Source organism: Neolamprologus brichardi, chromosome 3 (genome assembly GCF_056152115.1).
Source record: "Neolamprologus brichardi isolate AB-2024 chromosome 3, ASM5615211v1, whole genome shotgun sequence".
In the NCBI taxonomy this organism is placed as follows: domain Eukaryota; kingdom Metazoa; phylum Chordata; class Actinopteri; order Cichliformes; family Cichlidae; genus Neolamprologus; species Neolamprologus brichardi.
In genome coordinates, this window is record NC_142106.1 from 23280055 (window position 1) to 23298588 (window position 18534).

Genomic DNA, 18534 nt, shown 5'->3' on the forward strand with positions numbered 1-18534 from the left:
AAATGAAAGGTAAAGACATTGTGATCTGGCCATTAATGGATCCAGTTAAAAGTCAAACTGTCAAACAGCTGCTATGGTAACAATGAAGATACCATAGATGGCTACAATTAACAACTTCTATCCAAACATCTTGAGTTGCCCATAGTTTCTTCACACCAAGCAAAGGAACATCTTCACCAAGTTGGCTATTCTGAGCCAGATTTTGGAGCAAAGTCAACGTCTTGTTCTAATATAGCAAACAAATCTGGAATCTTCCACTGCAGTTAATCTTAAGACTCATAAAAACATCTCTGAGACATGCCTGTAGCAGAAAGTAGGACTAGCATATACAGCCTCAACATTTTGTTAGGCCACTTCACTGAATAACTACTGAGCTTTATTCTCTTTGCCCTCTTTACTTTGCAGTGATATCAGCTGGGTACCTGGATTTGATTGAAATGGGAATCGAAATTGAGGGAATTCATTGTTGTCATCAACTAAAGAACATATGTTTGGTGGTACCATGCATGTACACACATGAATAAAACTTTTAAATACTTGGATCTAGACAGATGGGACACCCACATATACATGCATAGCCCTGTCACGTGCAGTTGTTGTCTTCCTTTAGCTGTAAGAGCTGTTTGGGCTAGGGTTAATACCAAAGGACTATTTCCCACTTGCTAATTGTTCCATATGCACACGTGGCATACAAGAATATAGTCGCCTTACACTGTAGATAAAAGTCTTCACTAACATTTAGCAGGATTTTAAGGTTGACTGTTTCTCAACATTCATCATTGTATCCCCTGAAAAGCGTCACACAATAAAAAATGTTTTAAAAAGACAAAGGTAGTTTTTTTTATCTTGATTTTACATTATATTTGGTTAGAAATGTTATTTCTAACAAAAGAAATAACATTTCTTTTTTTTAGCAAAATGTTTTTTTTAACATTTATCCAGGTTGTGATTGTATGACTTTTTAAAACTTTTTTTGTTGCATATTCACATTTTCTCCACACATATGAAAGGTAAAGGCATTATAAATACAAAATGCACACATGCATTGCATTTGTCTCTTGCAGACAGAAAAAAAAAGAAACAAAGATTTTCCTCTCTCACCCGTGTGCAGGTTTGAAGGTGTTGCTGCTGTTTGAGATATGCTTGGTTTTACCCAATGTCGAGTGACAGGTGTTGCCGCTGTTGATCTTTGATGGTTTGTTCTGTTTTGGAGAACCTTGGTCCTTCTTTTCCTCTAACATGGCTATAAACATCCATACACATTTATGCACACAAACAGAGGCACAAGCAGCTCACACTTCCTTACTTAATCCTGTGTTTAACCACATTCATACACACCTGCACAATTTTTATTTAAGATAGAAAGTTTTGAGTCCTTAAGACTTGATCCATCCAACAATCCCAACATAAAGAGAGAAAAAGAGGAATTTTTGTGAATTCCAGGTTTACAAATAAAAATGTAATGCTTCCTTAATAAATCCAGTGCTCGTATTTCTTTTGTGATGAAATCCTGAAGAAGCAGATCCACATTTACAAGTATTTTATGTTACTGGAGAACATCACCAGCCCAATCTGCTACATGATAAATACTTTTTAAAAAAAACCCCACAGAAAAAATAGCCAGTAAATCTTTGCAGCTTTCTATAAAGTATATTTTCCAGTTGTCCTTGATTTCAGATTTCCAGCTATCCCAGGGGTAGGGTGATCCAGGACTCAAGCATTTCAGATTTTTTGAGGCTTAAGCCATTAGTGGCCTCAGCGGTTTTTGAGCCGCGAGAGACTGAAAGACAATCCGAGAAGAACGCGGCACTAAACTACACCCATCCCACTGAGGCAGCAGCTGGAGAGGGGGAGAAGGGATAGAGACTGAAGAGGAAGGAGTGAGATTCTTTGGAGAGACGGATGTAAGCAAAGTATAGGTTATGATATACATAGAAGATCAAAACGTCTCATCTGTTATCCCTGGCACAATTAATAATACGTGTAAATTCTAAATGTCGAACCTTGAAGTGTTACTGAAGCATGTTTTTTTCTTGATTTTTTTCGACTGATACAGACACAAACATTGTACAGGAAGCCGCTTCAAAGTATTTAGTCAAGCTTCTGTAAAACTACAATATTACCCAATGAGATAAAGTGGGTTACAGTTATACAAACATTTAACTTAAACAGAACTGAGCATGTGCATACATCCAAATACAGACGTGTGCTGTTCTATGGCAGCGGTCCCCAACCTTTTTTGTGCCCGACAATATTTTCACGGACCGGCCTTTAAGGTGTCGTGGATAAATACAACAAAATAAAACTAGTACCGGTACCGAAAAAAAGAAGATTTACTCATAACACATGTGAAAAGACCCAGGAAATCCGAGTTAACGATAAAAACGATAACAAAATAACCCTGAAAACCCTGAAAACCGTACATTTCACACCTGAGCCTCAACTCTCGTGGCCCGGTACCAAACGACTCACGGACCGGTACCGGTCCGAGGGTTGGGGACCGCTGTTCTATGGTATGGTATTTCATAGGCTGGCTTCCATGATGGAGTTGAGTAGACAGCTGCAAAAAATAGGGGGTGGGGGAAATAAATTTTTGAGTCAATGTCTGTCCGACTTTGAAGAAAATCAATTCAAATCAATTTTAGCAGTAATGAGACTCACAGTGAAGATAACTACTTGTATATGCAAGTTAAGGTGAATAATAACTGCTATAAATAGAAATAAATAGACTCACATATTACATTATTTAGCTTGTCTATAACTGTAGCTGGATCACTGTATAGTATTATTGTATTATACAAAGTTTTGGCATCATCAAATATACTACAGACTTCTACGTTTATCACAGGCTGGGTTTTTCTTTAGTGTTTTTAGAAATAACACAAGCAAGAATCACCATATATCTGTATGTCTACAAATAGACTTCTTACCATGATCAGTACGCCATTATTTTATACCTCTCTGACCATCTAAGACCATCTCTGAATCGAAGAGGGGGCCTAAGGGTACATCTTTCGACATCTTACAATGCTGTGATTGAAGCCATTCCCCAACTCTCTGTGAATGGTACTCAAGGCACTCATGGCCATTGATCAGTGGGTTTTGGTCAGTGGTTGCTGATCAATAGTCATGAGAATTTGCATTATTAAGATTAAGGAACTGACCTCCCAGCCCATTGTTCCTTCAGTGGGCTGGTTTCAGTCATTATGCAAATGTACTGTTTATAAGATTTGGGGAAACTTGCAGTCAGCTGAGACTGAAGAAGTCACTTGGATGAGTGACGAAACGTTTCTCCCATTTCCAGATGAACAGAATGAACCTTTGGGGTAACTATGATGTAGAATATCAGACAAACCAATGGCAACCAATATTCCAGGCAATACATTTCTTTTTTAACACACACTCCAGGTAATGCTTTAAAGACAGCAGATTTAACTTAAAGATACTGCTCTTCTGACCTCTTGTGGCGTTCTGTGTTAAATACATAACATGTTCAATGTATACGAATAATAAGACCAAGTTTTGTTCTTTAGCATACCTTTCATAAATATCCATTCATCTATCTGTCCGTTTAATGTAGGCTTTTAATTTAAGTTAATAGAAGCAATTGTTCGATTCATTCTTGATGGTTGCTTATCAAACAATTTTCAAACTGGTTCTGCATAGAGAGTAAAGTTCAAATGTGCATAAAGTTTTGTCAAAGTCCAAGAGTTTATTACTTCAATAAAACTAACACATTTATTACTGACATGAAACTGTTGCTGGGTTTTTAGACTACTGTCAGCTGATGCTTGACTTTTTTGTTCTCTTATACTGATGAAAACTGGTGTATCAATATTAACAATCAGCTGAAGCATCAAATATTTTATTCTGGCCATTAATCTGCTCCTGTATAATTTAACTGTCTCATTATCCAATCACATAATGATATGATAATCTTCTTAAGTTCAAGTCAAGCATCAGAACAGGGAAGAAAGGTGAATGAAGTTACTCTAAACACAAAGTGGTCTAAAATTGCTGAGGAACATCGCCAGATTGAGTCAACTGGAAGGCAAAAGAAACTCAAATAAGTACTCATTACAAGTAAAGTATGCAGAATAGCATCTCTTCAGGCAAAACGTAAAGCAGGTGGACTAGAGCAGCAGAAGACCACACCAGGTGTCGCTTCTGTGAGCGAGAACATGAAGAGCAGGAAACTGATGCTACTACTTCTATTCACAGGAGCTCACCAAACCTGGACACAGATAATAGTAGGGTCAGAATTTGGTACCAGTGAGCTTTGTTTAAACACCCCAGCCTCCTTGATGGCTAACCATGTCCATGCCTTCATGACCACAGTGTATCCATCTTCTGATGGCTGGTTGGAACTCAAAGTGGTTTCTTGAGCATGACAGTGAGTTTATGGACCTCAAATCTCCTCCGGTCACCAGATCTCAACCCAACAGAGCACCTTCGGGAGATTCCCATCGTGGATGTATGTCTGATATATCTGCAGCAATTGTGTGATGATGTCATGTCAACGTGGACCAAAGATTTTTGTTTCTAGCACCTTGTTGAATCTACGTCATCAAGAATTGAGGCAGTTCTGAAATTTGACTGAGTGGCCAGTATGACTAGAAAACCACAAAATACATATACAATGTAAACCAGGAATGGTCATGCAAATCAGATTCGACTGTAAATGCTGTGGTGTGGCATTCGGTTCATAAGCCATATGCCCCCATAAAAAGAAACTAACATAAACTATAAAAGTTTCATGGGTATTTAAGACATTACGGGTTAAGACAGGTTAAGACAGGTTAAGACATTACGATGCATCCTAAATACTCTGATAACTTTCTGTGACAAAGAGAGACACATATTATTAATAGCTGATATATGTAAATAAATAAGAGGCACATTGGAGTCAGAGGAAGTTGTTAAAAGTATTACTTAGTTTTGCATCCCCCCCACCCAAAAACCCCAAAAACAAAACAACTCCATCCACCAGGATAACATTGACACAAAGATACAGGAGTTGCTCATCTGTACAATGTAGTGCAACATGTTTCACAGTCAGCAGGTACTTACATTAATCAGCCATGAGGGGGAAGAGACAGCTTTGACAATTCTGTACAGTCTAAAATAATCAACATCCACTGGATATATTTGCACTTCCACGGAGAAACGGACACTCTAACAGGTTCTAACTAGAATGTCAGAGAAGGTAGTTTGATTCAAATAAAACAGATAAATAAATAAAATAACCTGCGTGTGGATCAAGTGTTTTAAACCTGTGATTCAAAGACAACTTTGAAGAATATGAACAGTACACACATATCAAAGCTCTGTCACATTGATATTTTCACTAAATTCAAACATGCCATCCTTTCATCAAACAAAAACGTTTCTCTGACATGAATCATTACAAAATAAAGCTGGTGTTAAAACAAATACAGAAAAAAAAAAGCACATCAAATGCCCCAAACACCCTGTCTAAGATCTGATAAGAATGCTGATGTGCTACTACACAACATGACAAAAAAATAAAAGGAAACATATGCTATTTAATCTCATGTTAATGCCCCTCCATAATCATTTCCTCATGTGAACCCTTTATTAGCTACAACTTAACTTCCCTCTTCATATCATTCATCAGTCTCTACTGGTTTGCTTGTTCCATCATTTCATTTGTATGCATTAAAAGCACTTTTTACATACAATTTTAACTCACACCATAATTTGTCCCTCAGCAAACACATTTAAAAGTTTAAATTTAATGATTAATCCACATGGTTCCTTTGGATGCCATCTGCCTTTATGTTGTAATTAAGGTCCTTTAAGTACTTCTCATAGTTTGGTCATGGATTTGTTATTAAACATTGAAACATTATAAAAAAACTGTTTGCTTTGAGACTTTCATTCATTGTGCATAATTCTTCATCTTTAATTTGTTTAGGCCCCTGTCACATAGGCCTACAGACCAGTCTGTCACCCCCCCGGCAACCTCCTGTCCTGGAGGTGCTGGGTGAAATCAGTTGCAAACAGGCTGCTGGACCAAAAATCTTCTTGTGGCTACTAACAGATCCCTGCAGTTTCCTCTAGTATACCTGGGAGAGATTGACTTCTGCAAAATCTCATAAACTACTTGACAAGCATTCGTGAACCATGCGAACGTATGACACCCCACAAACAGAGACCTTTCCCCTTCAAAGTAAAAGCTTAGCACTGAAACAAATATGTTTCAAATGCCACAACTTCTATTTTGACGGTGCAAGGCCTCTTTCTGGAGGTGTGTTGCACTTTTGCAAGTTCCACTAACACTAGTGGAGTAGATAACACAGCATAAATTTCACTAAGCAACCTCCAGCAACCACTTGCCAACTCCTTTTGGGCCAGTCATTGCCAGGTGGCTGCCAACTGGTGTGCCATCCTGTGTGACTGAGGCCTTAAACAGGATAATTTGCTGTTGATCGATGCCAGTCTCCTGTCAGTGCTTCAAATAAAGAAAAAAAATAGCTTGGCTAGCTTAGCATAAAGACGGGAAACAAACGCAAACAGTTAGCTCGGCTATATGCAAGGCTACCAAAAAACGATAGTAAACAAATAATCCTACACTTAATACCCTACACAACATCAACTTTTAATTTAATCTTTTTTAGCTTTTCATTTACATTTACGCAAAGCTATGCTACGGTAAAGTAAGATATGCTCATTGTAAATTCTTGAAATTCTTATTTATCACACAGACATGAGCAATATCAGTCTTCTTGCCCAATTTTCAAAGTGCACAGTCTCACTTAAAATATCACACTAGTCCTTTAATAAGAGAAGCGTCTACTGGTTCTGCTCCATTTTGGATCAATTTAAAAGCAAATTTGGGAACGTTTGCTCCTCTGGTTGCTGGCAAAAAAAGTTAATTACTAAATTATTCTGCCTGATCTACCCAGTCTGATTACTACTATTCTTATAATTAAAACACCCCCTTCAGTCCACATTGTATTTTAGGTTTTTTTTTCTCTTGCATAGAGGATCTTTTTGGCTACTATCCACAAGCATTTTAGACAAATAGAATATTCTCTTTAACCAGATCGGTTATTTGGGGTTTCATTTACTTGAGACATTTTAGTCAGGAATAACAAAGTGAATACATTTTTGATTTCCATAATCATGCTTATGGTCTTGGCAAACACTGAAGGACCTCTTCAGTGGAAAACATGGTAATCCGTGCAAAAGTTCAGCTTCATGTTTGAATTAACGCCTAGATGTTCTAGAAGTCTTTTTTTTTTTAACCGAGATCTTCATTGCTGTTGGCAGAGCAGTAGAGGATTGGCAAAAGAAGGAACCTTTAAAACTTTACATTACTTTTATTTTTAAACTCCAAGATAAAGTATTGCCCTTGGTGGAGTACAGCACTCTAGGAGTGTCCTTATCTACTGTTGCTTAAAATGTACGGATCTCTCAAAAATCACAGTCACAATCACAAAATGTGAATTTTGCCTCTGTGTATGTTTATATTTTCTAACCCAATTTGGTAGGAACTTGATGTTTTTGACATGTTAAAAAACATTTTCTTCTTTAACCTTCCTTCTTTATATCTTCTGTTCCCCCATCTTTTCTTCCCTCATTGATGTCAGGACTCACCGTTTTCCTCACTTGAGATCTAACGCTTTACTTTCTTATTTTAAATGTCTCCTCCTCATACACCAGCCTCCTCACCTTCCTCACCCTCTTTCTCCCTCTATGTGACATTGGATAAGGGTTCGCTAATTTTTAGACACTTCCAGTAGATTGTTCTGGCCATGGTGAACAAAGTGAGCAGGAGCAGGAGCACCCATGACACGTAGATCCCTTTTGAGCTCTTGGCGGGGTTCCAGGTGCCGACCTGAACACAGAAGTAAACAGGTGACGTTTTTTTTTTAATTTTTCAATGATTTTGGTCATATAAAATTCTTAATTTATGTTTTATTTTGAAAGTGACCACTTGTGATTCCAGTTAGCAATTGCACCTCACAAATAATTATTTGCTGTAGTGAACACTCAATGAAGCCACAAAATTAGCAAAATAAAATACATATTAACCACACGCCACCACGACTATATATGTGGATTCAATCTAATCTACACCATGTTTAAATTGTCAGCTTTTCGAAGGGAATACTTAACGAAAGCTCATGCTGACTAAAGGACACATGAAAGGATAACATGCAATATCACTGCCGCTTTGCAACTTTGGGTATAAATTGAACACAATTATGAACAATTACAATGATATTATTGCTTATTGTGCTAGTGCTGTGCCTCTTTTCTCTTTTGTGACCTTTTGTATGATGTTGTGCTTTTTGTAACTTGAAAAATGTCATCCAAATACCTAAAAAGTTTGTCACTTATATAAAGGTGAACAAAAAGAGCATCTGTGAATCTGCCGTTGTGCAAAAGTAGAGTTTACAATTAGGTTATATAAAATATTAAAGTACAGCAATAACAGTTAATTTATTAATTATTAACAGTAATAGTTACAATGAATAAAAGGTAATAACCAAAATTAAATGGTGAGAGGCAAATCATATCTATATCTAATATCTAATCAGCCAATCACATGGCAGCAGAGCACTGCATTTAGGCATGTAGACATAGTTATGATAATCTGCTGAAATTTAAACTGAGAACCAGTATGAGGAAGAAAGGTGATGACAGTGACTTTGAATGTGTCATGGTTGTTGAAGAACTGCTGGTCTACTGGGATTTTCCCACATGTCCATCTCTGGTTTACAGAGAATGATGTGAAAAAGAGGAAATATCCAGTTTGCTGAAGGTCTGTGGAAGAAAACGCTTCTTTGTCAGAGGTCAGAGAATGGCCAGACTGTTTTGAGTAGTCAGGAAGGGAACAGAAACCCAGATAATCACTCGTTAAGTATATAGATGAGCACCTCTGAGCACACAACATGTTGAACCTTGAAGCAGATAGAAGTGTTTTTAACTGATAGCTTGTTAAATCTATGTTATGAAGAGTTAAGGCCGCTTTGAAGGCTAAAGAGTATTACGTAATAAGTTTATGTTTACGTAATAAAATGGCTATTGAGTTTATTTTCGCCTAAAATTTCCAGCAGTAGGACATCTGCCGGTTAAATGATTTGGCTTTTGGCATTCTAATCATCATCTTTTAAAAAAAAGGATACAATTTGATCTACCAACAGTTTACATCAGGTTTACAAGTTAACATCACTCCAACATCTTTGCCCACAAATACACACCAAAAGTCCTGCAGTGGAGACGGCGAGGATTAAAAACAGCAGGAAGCATAGCAGGCTCCTTCTTCTGGGGTACCGCCAACCAATAGAAGAGCTGGAAATCAAACCGAGAGACAGTCAAAAAATAATAATTCAAATTATAAATGCAAAACACTTATTTACCTTACACACACACACACACACACACACACACACACACACACACACACACACACACACACACACACACACACACACACACACACACACACACACACACAGAAAGTGAACATCTGACATACTCACACTTTTCGGCAGTGGGGACATCGAGCTAAAGTGCGGGCTGAAAACTCCGTCCACTAAGAGAGAGGAAATGAAAAGGTCAGTGTGTGCATGTATTACAGTTCTCTATCAGGGGGTAAAGCAGAGGAGTACATTGGCAAATAATTCTGTAGATGTCAGTAAATAAATGCATAAAGAAGTAAAACTGGCACTGTCAGCTGTAATATAAGCCATGTAAGTGTGTGACTTTTACCAGGAATGTGTTGGAGCAGTGTCCACAGATGACTCTGATGCCAACAGGCTGACGCCGCGGTTCAGGACTGTCCCCTCCAATGTGGACTGGACCTAGGTTGATGATGCGTTTACTGCCAGGGAACAGAAAACACTGATTTAACATAAACACGTGTGAACAGCCTTTACTACTTATTTCAAAGTTTGTCCAAAAAGCACCTTTTTAGCTTTTTAAAAAAGGGTGTGAATCGAAAGTTGAAAAATTTAAAGCCAGCTCTGTGTACTATGAAGGTGTGTGACTTGGAAAAACTGTAACTGGAAGTGATTATAGTAAATAAACAAATGAGGAAATATACTAAAGTTACTGTACAAAAAGCCCCCAGCTGATTAAGAGTGTCAGGCGGGAATTTTACTTGGACTTAATCTGGAATGACCAATAAAAAAAAACATAAAATCTCGGTGAGACAACCTTGAAAAGGAATGTAAAGTTCATTTCACATTATAGGTGACATAAAGCCCACTGTATGTGATCTTAAGAGGGCTGGACTGAGGAAACTTGCATTTTATCCAGTGCAAAGAGGTGTAGCTACACATTTAATCACTCTAACATCAAAATATATGAAAGTCATTTTTCACCAGTACCTTTCAGGTTTTCGCAGGATAAAGAGATGTTTCTGTAGCAAAGAACAACTCTTTCAGCTTGAACTGTAATAAATAAATGTTTAGGGTTTTTTTGTTTTCTAATTGTTTGGTAGTTCATTACTCAGACTGACCTATATTTTACAAAGTGTTTGTTAATTAACAAAAGTACCAATTTTTCACTGCAGACCCACTGTCCAAATCAAAAAATTTCATTATAGATAGAAATAGTGGGGAACAAACACAAAACCGAAAACCAAACAGGAACTTTTTTGTTATTTAAGCGATATTAATGAATAGTATGTATGGCCATTGGGGAGGTCTTTATGAGTAGGAAAAGCTGTAAAACTGTAAAACCCCCAAATTTATGTCCTCCTTCACTTTCTCCAAAGTTTCTGCCAGCAGAATTCTGGCCCCCCGGACCTTATGTTTGACATCCCTGGATCATGATTTGTTAGTTGGTTTAAAAAAAATGGGACACCAATAGCCAATTTTAAACTAAAACACTGAAAATCAAAATATGAAGAAGAGGTCCACCTTCATGACTTTCGGCTCAACACACCTAACTAACTCTTTAATCTCTGTTTGTTCTCTCAGAGCTGACAGCAAAAGCCTTTAGAGCAGCTTACACTGAAAAAGTACTGGATACAGACTTAATCAGCAGTAATGGAAGATGACAGCAGCAGGAAATGTTCCAGTCTGACCGATGTCAGGTCGTCATTCTGCTAAACCTCAGTGGATGAAGACGCGAGACGAGAAAGACCAGGAGGCTTGTTCAGCCGTGAGTCTGAGATTTATGAACATTATGTTGCCGTCAGGGCAAAAATCAAGACTTCAAGATGGAAGAGTGATGCCACGATTTACGGTTTATCTATGTGGAGTAAACTTGCTTCTCATTTCCGAGTAGTTTCATACTTCAGGCCTGCTTATAGAACAAAATGACCATGTCTGCATCAGAAGTTAGTGAGGTTGATTTCTGTATAAACAGCTTATTAGAGCTACCCTTGGAAAAACCCAGACACTATTATAATAGTCATCAAACCACATCTTTTACCAATTTTTATACTGAAGGGTCAAAACACTCCATTAAGTGTACTGGGGAGGTCATGTCCTGGTTTTTGTATGTGGTGTGAGTGTTACAGAAACAAACAAAATGCTGGGAATACTGAAGCTATAATTATCGTTCCTTATATTAAGATGATAGGTGTTATAAACTCACTGATTGATTTAAAAACTGCGGCTAAAAAGTAGCTGGAAATGCGCAGGAGAACTCAATGGTATTGAAAAGACCAATAATAACAGCTTTGGGCTGCACCTCATTTACAGGTAGGTACACACCGGCTTACATCATAGGGCTTCAGAGAGGTTTTTGGTTATAATGTAGCTCAGCATAGATATCCACTTAAAGCATAAATCGCCAGTAATGCCAGGCTTTTTCCAGAACTGTTTTATAAAATCTGGTCTGTTCTATTCTTTTTTAAACATATTTAATTCTGTTTCAGGCTTTAACAAAAATGTTTGTTAATAAAAGTGTCATATAACTAGAGTTTATAATTTTTGCTTTTATTATTATGACTTTTCAAAAACTGAAATTTTGCAAAAAGGGGGTACCTTCAACAATCTCTTAACACCACGTAATGCTTGCTTTTGTTGAACGGCTGGAAAAGGTGGTGTGATTACGTGTTAAAGCTGAGATGGATTAAAAACAGCCTCTGTTTCTTTTCCTGACTCACCAGTACGGTCTTGGACAGGCGATCTTTTGCGACGTCACTTTGCAGATCAGCAGACAGTTGCAAGGACAGCGGACATACTTCTTTCCAACAGGAGCATTCTTAATGGGCTGAAACCAGAGAGGTGAAGACACAGATAGAAGAATAAGAAACTTCAAACATTTGCTTTTGGCTTTTCCAAATGTGAGGTTCTTAAATTGTTTTACTTTTGATTTCATCAGACGAAAGGAGAAGTGAACGACAATCCAACACGCCGATATTTTGTGGTTTACCAATGCAACTTTCCAACAAATACTGACGCAAGTACAGATTTCTATTATGTTAAAAAGCTATTAACTATTTTTTGGTATACAAAGTCTGGTTTCAATTACTCTTGTCAAATGTTTTTGTGGATTAATAGATAATTTTCTTCATTTTTCAAGCAGATAACAGTCTGTCTTTTTTTTTTGTTTTGAATGAAAAGAGTCAGGCACATCTAAAAGTGTGCCAAAAGTCAGAGATTTAAGTCACAGAATATAAAAATTTGGAAAGACTTGATCTTACAAGGTCACCATTTGTAAGACAACAACTAAATTCCTTTTGAGATTATTTCCCATCATGCTCCAGGTGGAAATTTACAAGAAGAAAAGCATCAAGACCAGAAACAAAGTGATGTAAGCAGTAAGCAAAGTAAAAGTTGGGCCTTACTGCTGAAATTTTACTTTGAATGTCAATGTCATCAGTTTCACTACCACTTAGCAAGTAGTTATCTGCAGACAAGTTGGTGACATCAATGCAAATTAAGAGACACTATGGCAGTCTGCTAGTGACTAAGGCCATTACAAAGAAGCAAATTACAACCCATAGTCAGTTTATAGATGGGCCTCCAATAATGATGGAACAATTAACAGCCAGTCTTATTTAACATAAAAAAAAAAGCTTCAAACTGTTCAGTTACTTAATATCAATAAGTCATTTTACACATATAAAACGATAAAGATGCTTAAAAACGAGCAGATAAAGTTGTTTTATCTGTGCAGCTTTTCTCCATTCACTTCCATCAAGTCCTTACTAATTCTAACTAATTAATTATAGTTATTATAATTACCAGTTATAACTACAATGAGCAAGATCTTCATTTTCCATTTGTTGTGTTTGACTCATTAATGTAGACCTACTTGCTTTATTGAGTTTTAAATACTGTGTAGGTGGTGTTTAGCATTGAATGTTTCGCAATAAAAGCCCCATTAAGAAAGGGTTTACCGGTTTATTCTACTGCAATGCCAGATGACATTTATTTTGAAATGTGTACAGAAGCATTGAGTTCTTGTAGCACCAGCAAAATACAGCAACTTAACAAGGCAGCAACATAGGATCTCAAATAAGGCTGCAACAAAAATAAGAGTCCCTGCAGAGGAAAATGGACTTCTGTGTTAAATATACTTAATATTTATTATAATCTAAGCTTGTAGGAAATAAATGTTTGTTTCTGTAGTTGAGGTACATCAAGACTATATAGTCCTCTGTATCTGCCTCTTACCGTAGCTTCATTGCAGATGTTGCACTTCACCACATGCTGGTGCGTCTTGCCTTCCACAGATATGGAGGTCTGACAAACCCGGCAGCTGATGACCGGAGCACTGCTACTGTCTGGGCTGCCTTGTGGGGAGTACGGGGGTGGAGGCTCGCCTGGTGCCACAGAGCTGGGGAACGGAGCAAAACCTGATGAAGACAAAGAAGAGGTTTTATTAACACTAATAAAACAACATCTTTTGTTTATCATGAAAAAATACAGAAAATATATAGCCTGAAGTACTGCTTCACCTACACATTACATCTACAGCTGCTCAGCCATGAGAACACATGCCATGAAGCTCCCAGCGCACAGTTTCTGTGCTGATATTAATGCACTGATGAGATTTGGAGCACTGCAGTTCATGAGTCAGCAGAGCCTTCTATGCACCTTAGCACTTGGTGACCCCGCCCTGTTACTTTACATCGGTCTGACATTTTGAGGCTGAGCTGCCGTGGCTCCTAAACTCTTCCACTTTGGTATTATACTGCTAAGCCCTAATGAAAGCAAGAAATGTAATGAATTTGTTGCAGTAGTGGAGTCCTACTCTGTGAGCTCTTTAAAAGGACCCATTCCCAAACCAAATATTTGTAAAGGCAGACTGCTTGGTTCGGCGCTTTTAGAAACATGTGAAACAAAAACACTTGAATTCAAAGATTAAAATCTGTGGTCTGGTACTTTTGTCTATGTGGTGTATATATAAAATCTTTAACTATAACTTGATGAGACTGATCAGGAAACTAGTGGCTTAACAGATCAGTGTAACTGCTTCTCCCTTTTGTGTGGGGTATTTCTAAGAGCCATCTATTTTCTAAAGGTAAATTTCTGCATTTTCACTCTTCAAATCTGTTGTGCAATGGTACACCACTGCAATTCAGTAAACACCGTTATCGTTAACAAGTATTGGCTCACAATATCACCACTTTTGTGCTTGGTCAAGACAAACAGTAGGTGCACAAACAGAATTTAGATGTGTATCTGTTTGTTTATACTGACTCATGTGTGGGTCAGCAAGTTGTATGTTTAATTATATTGATTAACATAATGTTATCTATATGTGACACCGTTAAGGGTCAAAACTCAGTGAGTGTAATACAGGAAGCACAGAAACCAAGTGACTGTCACAGTTACAAGGAAGCAACCAGAGAAGTGAGAGAGAGAAATTGGAGTCACAGCAGAGATAAGAGCAATGAAAAAAGACAAACAAGCCAGACATGTGATGTCTGACATGATCACACAGAAAAGCAGAACAATTGTTTTAGTTTACAAGTTAAAAAAACAAAACAAAACCAAAAAACGTTTCATTTAAATCCCAGAAACTGAGATACTATTTCTGCAAGTTATTATATGGAGTTGCTTCTCGGCAATTAATCATAGTTATACTTCAATGATGATTTTTTTTTTCCTTCCGCTGACTATTAAAATAAACTAATTTTACATAAAAAAAATAAATTGCATTCTGCTTTGCAGTAGTTCTCTGGGTTTTGTCCTTCAGCACAATCATTTTCCTTAACTTCAAACCATAAAATTTCTTTGCCTGACAGGTTGTGACAGGCTTAGCTAAAGTATTTATATCAATTTCATTTAGTCAACTGACGTATAAAGTTCACGATTGTGGCTCAAGAGTTGGGAGTTCGCCTTGTAATCGGAAGGTTGCCGGTTCGAGCCCCGGCTTGGACAGTCTTGGTCGTTGTGTCCTTGGGCAAGACACTTCACCCGTTGCCTACTGGTGGCAGTAATAAGAGTCCTTATTTGTTTTGAATCAGTTCCCTTTTACAAGCAGTGGATATGACATTTAGGAGTTTTATTATGTTAAAAAAAAAAAACCCAGATGTAGTTATGAAAAACAAATTAGGCCAAAGATACTTTGACATGGAGACTACAGGAGGTGGAGATTAAACCTGACAGATGACCTGCTCTACCTCCTGAACCACAGCCGCCCCTAAAGCTTGCAGTCTCCAAGAAATCTCCCATCTGCGTACTAACCAGGCCCCGACCCTGCTTAGCTTCCAAGTTCAGAAGAGATCGGGCATGCACAGAACAGTCATCTTGTTCCTTGTTTATCATTTTACTGCTCAGTAAGAATTCAGTAAATCTAAATTCTTATTTATTTGTCACATTTTATTTTCTAAAGTTAGTAAAGCAAGGCAGCAAGGCAAGCCTGATCTTGTCATACACATAAAAAAAAAATAATATCCAGTTTCTTCACTCACATTGTGGATTACAGCTTATTGGCATTTTGCTGGTAACGGATTAGTACTCCGTATTGGTATCGATACTGTATAGGAAATGAAAAGAAATGGTTGATTGTTAGTGGTTTTCAGATTATCTCACACCAGAAATGGGAGCGTCGCCCAATCTGAAAAAAGGTAATGTTTATACACCATTAGTTTTGAGGTATTTACAGGTGGGAAATAGTTTCAGTCCATCCACCTGATACCAGACATCATGTGGTTTCACTCCATTTCAGTCACTAAATGACTTTTGCATGTGCCTGAGAATACACAGCAATGCCAAAATACTGGTTCTACCAGGTTTCAGAGGTAGAGTGGTGCGAAGGAAGTAAAAAACCCAACATGCTCCCACATTTGTCATTCAGCAGACTGAAGATGCTGAAGCAAAACATGTTTAAAAATCCCTGTGGCAAAGCACAGACTGAAAACACATGAGCATGACACAGAGTCATTAATCGGACGCAGCCTGTGGTGATCACTAGACCGACTTGCAGGTTTTTTCCCCCCTAACTGAGAAACAATTGTTTCATGATTGAAGCAGCCGAATGCTGAAGCGGAACAACTCAAAGGTTTGGGAAATTTGTGTGATTTTTAATATTTTCCTGGTACAAGAAAAAAAGTACATAACCCACAACAATAGTGAAATAATGACACAACAAAAATGGTCTGGCCACATTGTTATTTGTAATCTCTAGTATTGGTCGAGAATTTTACAATCAAGATATCCCTAAAAGTCCAAAACGAAGTCTTTAAATTACTTTACTTTATGCCTGTTTCATCAGAACTCAATGTTCAATACCATGCACTAAAGAAAAGCAGCAAATCCTTACATGAGAACAAACAGGACCTGCTGATTTTTGCTGTTCAGGCTTGATAAATGACTAACCACAGAGCGTTGTTACAGTGATCTGACAGCCGGGAGCTCTGACCCCTTGTCATAATGCAAATCACCAAATCAAACTCACCCACATGAAAAGCCTTTCAAACACCCGGTTTTTCATGCCTAACATCTGTTATAGACCGCTGACAGCTCAAAGGTCCTCATTAGCATGGGTAAATCACCCTAAAATCTGTTTTTAATTCATTTTTGTGTGGGTTGAATCCCCTTTAGTTGTGTGATAATGTCTCTATTTACGGCTAACGTTAGCCTGACAGCTAACATTTGTTTACAACACGACACCTATAAAGGTAAAAACAAACTACAATACCACGCTGTTGAAGCCTATTAATGAGTGCTCGTATTCTGAATGGTGGTGTGAAAAGGACACAGAGGACATACTCTGAGGTTTCGGCAGATATCCGTGCGAGCTTGTACCGGGAGAGAAGCCGTTGGTCCCGTCGTGCTGATCGGGCAGCAGCGGTGACCGTTCCCCGTCTGCCATCGCTCCCTCCGGACCCAAGCCTTTCTTCCAACAACGCCCCGCGGGAAGTGTATCTGCGGCGGCTGGGAGACTCCTCGGACCTCCGGTAAAGATTTGTTTGGAGGAGTCGGTGTGAGGCTTTCAACCCCTGACCCTGCTGGAGGTTTGGGTTACTGACAGCCACATGACGCGGCGAAAACACTCGCTAAACGCGGAAACGATACAACGAAAACATCTGTCACATGATTCAAGGAGTCAGGAAGTGACGGACAACGGGCTAGACCAATGAACGAGCCGTGTACGAATGGGCGGTTCCTTCTGCCTTTGTTGACTAACAAAAATTATAAACTGTAAGGCGATGATTGCATTACAATTACTGCTGGTATATGTGCACACAATAGAATAGGTTAGACTTTGTCATTATAAAAGTGCAATGACATTTAGTCTGGTATCACTCCTCTACCCTATCAGAAAACAACAAATAATAACAATAATAATAAACAGCTAAGTTTGTGTCTCTTCTCACAGTTCAAAGACATGTGTGGCAGGTTGGTTAAAGCTAACTCTCTATGACTACAGTTAGCATGGCAGCCTGTCCAGGGTGTATCCCACCTTTTAGAGCTGGCAGGTTCCAGCCCATAGTGGAAGAGGGACGGTTGGATTTATGAGATTATTTATTGCATCTTCTGTAATGTGTGCAGTTCTAAAACAGTCAAATACATGAGTCATGTGATAAAAGCAATTAATATGTGAGCTCTTCTGCCTACATTTTTCCTTGTACAGCAGGAGCTTTACACGCAGGGCAAGTTAGATGGTAAATGGGTCGACTGGTGCATACATAACACCTTTTTTCTATACCCAAGCACCTCATCTAACACTTATGTACACACACTCTCCACCTCAGGCTTCAGTATCTTGCCAAACTGGAGTAATTGGGGAACCGGTCTACCAACTATACGGGTAGGCAACTCAATTTATCTACTGAGCCGCAGTCACCTCTGTGATCCAAGGGTCACCAGACTGAGCTAAGAGGCAGAAATCATAAATTTGGTCTTTATAAAAGAGTAAATAAAAAAGTGGATGTATACTCAAGAGATTACATCTGATAGACTAGATTTTTTTCTAGTAACTGATTGGGATGAAACAAGAGCTAAAAAAAAAAGACATGAAGTGAAAATAAAATGGTTGCGTTTGATTGTGTGTTTAATGATATTAAATTCAGATGTAATACAGTATTAATACAATTAAAAGTTAAGATAAATATTTATGGCTACACAAATCCTATATACTATTTTA

The 18534-nt window shown here is 38.0% G+C and overlaps 2 protein-coding genes across 4 annotated transcripts in view; both read right to left on the reverse strand.

Moving 5' to 3' along the window:
* Positions 1-1823, reverse strand: part of LOC102796996 (uncharacterized) — a 61772-nt gene extending 59949 nt beyond the window's left edge. Inside the window, exon 1 of the mRNA XM_087834992.1 lies at positions 1102-1823. Within this exon, the coding sequence (XP_087691118.1) occupies positions 1102-1253 (152 nt within the window). The 5' untranslated portion in view covers positions 1254-1823. The remainder of the gene's footprint in view (positions 1-1101) is intronic.
* A 1891-nt stretch (positions 1824-3714) lies between these two features.
* Positions 3715-17484, reverse strand: LOC102796107 (type I phosphatidylinositol 4,5-bisphosphate 4-phosphatase-A-like). 3 transcript variants are annotated; one of them, XM_006803425.3, is made up of 7 exons: positions 17193-17484; positions 13611-13792; positions 12095-12201; positions 9745-9856; positions 9516-9568; positions 9234-9324; positions 3715-7864 (listed from the first exon to the last, which is right to left on the reverse strand). In XM_006803425.3, exons 1-7 carry the CDS (start codon positions 17257-17259, stop codon positions 7721-7723), a joined length of 756 nt encoding a protein of 251 aa, XP_006803488.1. In that variant the 5' UTR covers positions 17260-17484; the 3' UTR covers positions 3715-7720. The 3 variants fall into 3 exon arrangements, with proteins under 3 accessions (XP_006803488.1, XP_035769103.1, XP_006803487.1); XM_035913210.2 differs by lacking the exon at positions 17193-17484 and adding an exon at positions 15857-15914; XM_006803424.3 differs by having other exon boundaries at positions 3716-7864; positions 17157-17484.
* Positions 17485-18534: the final 1050 nt, after the last annotated feature.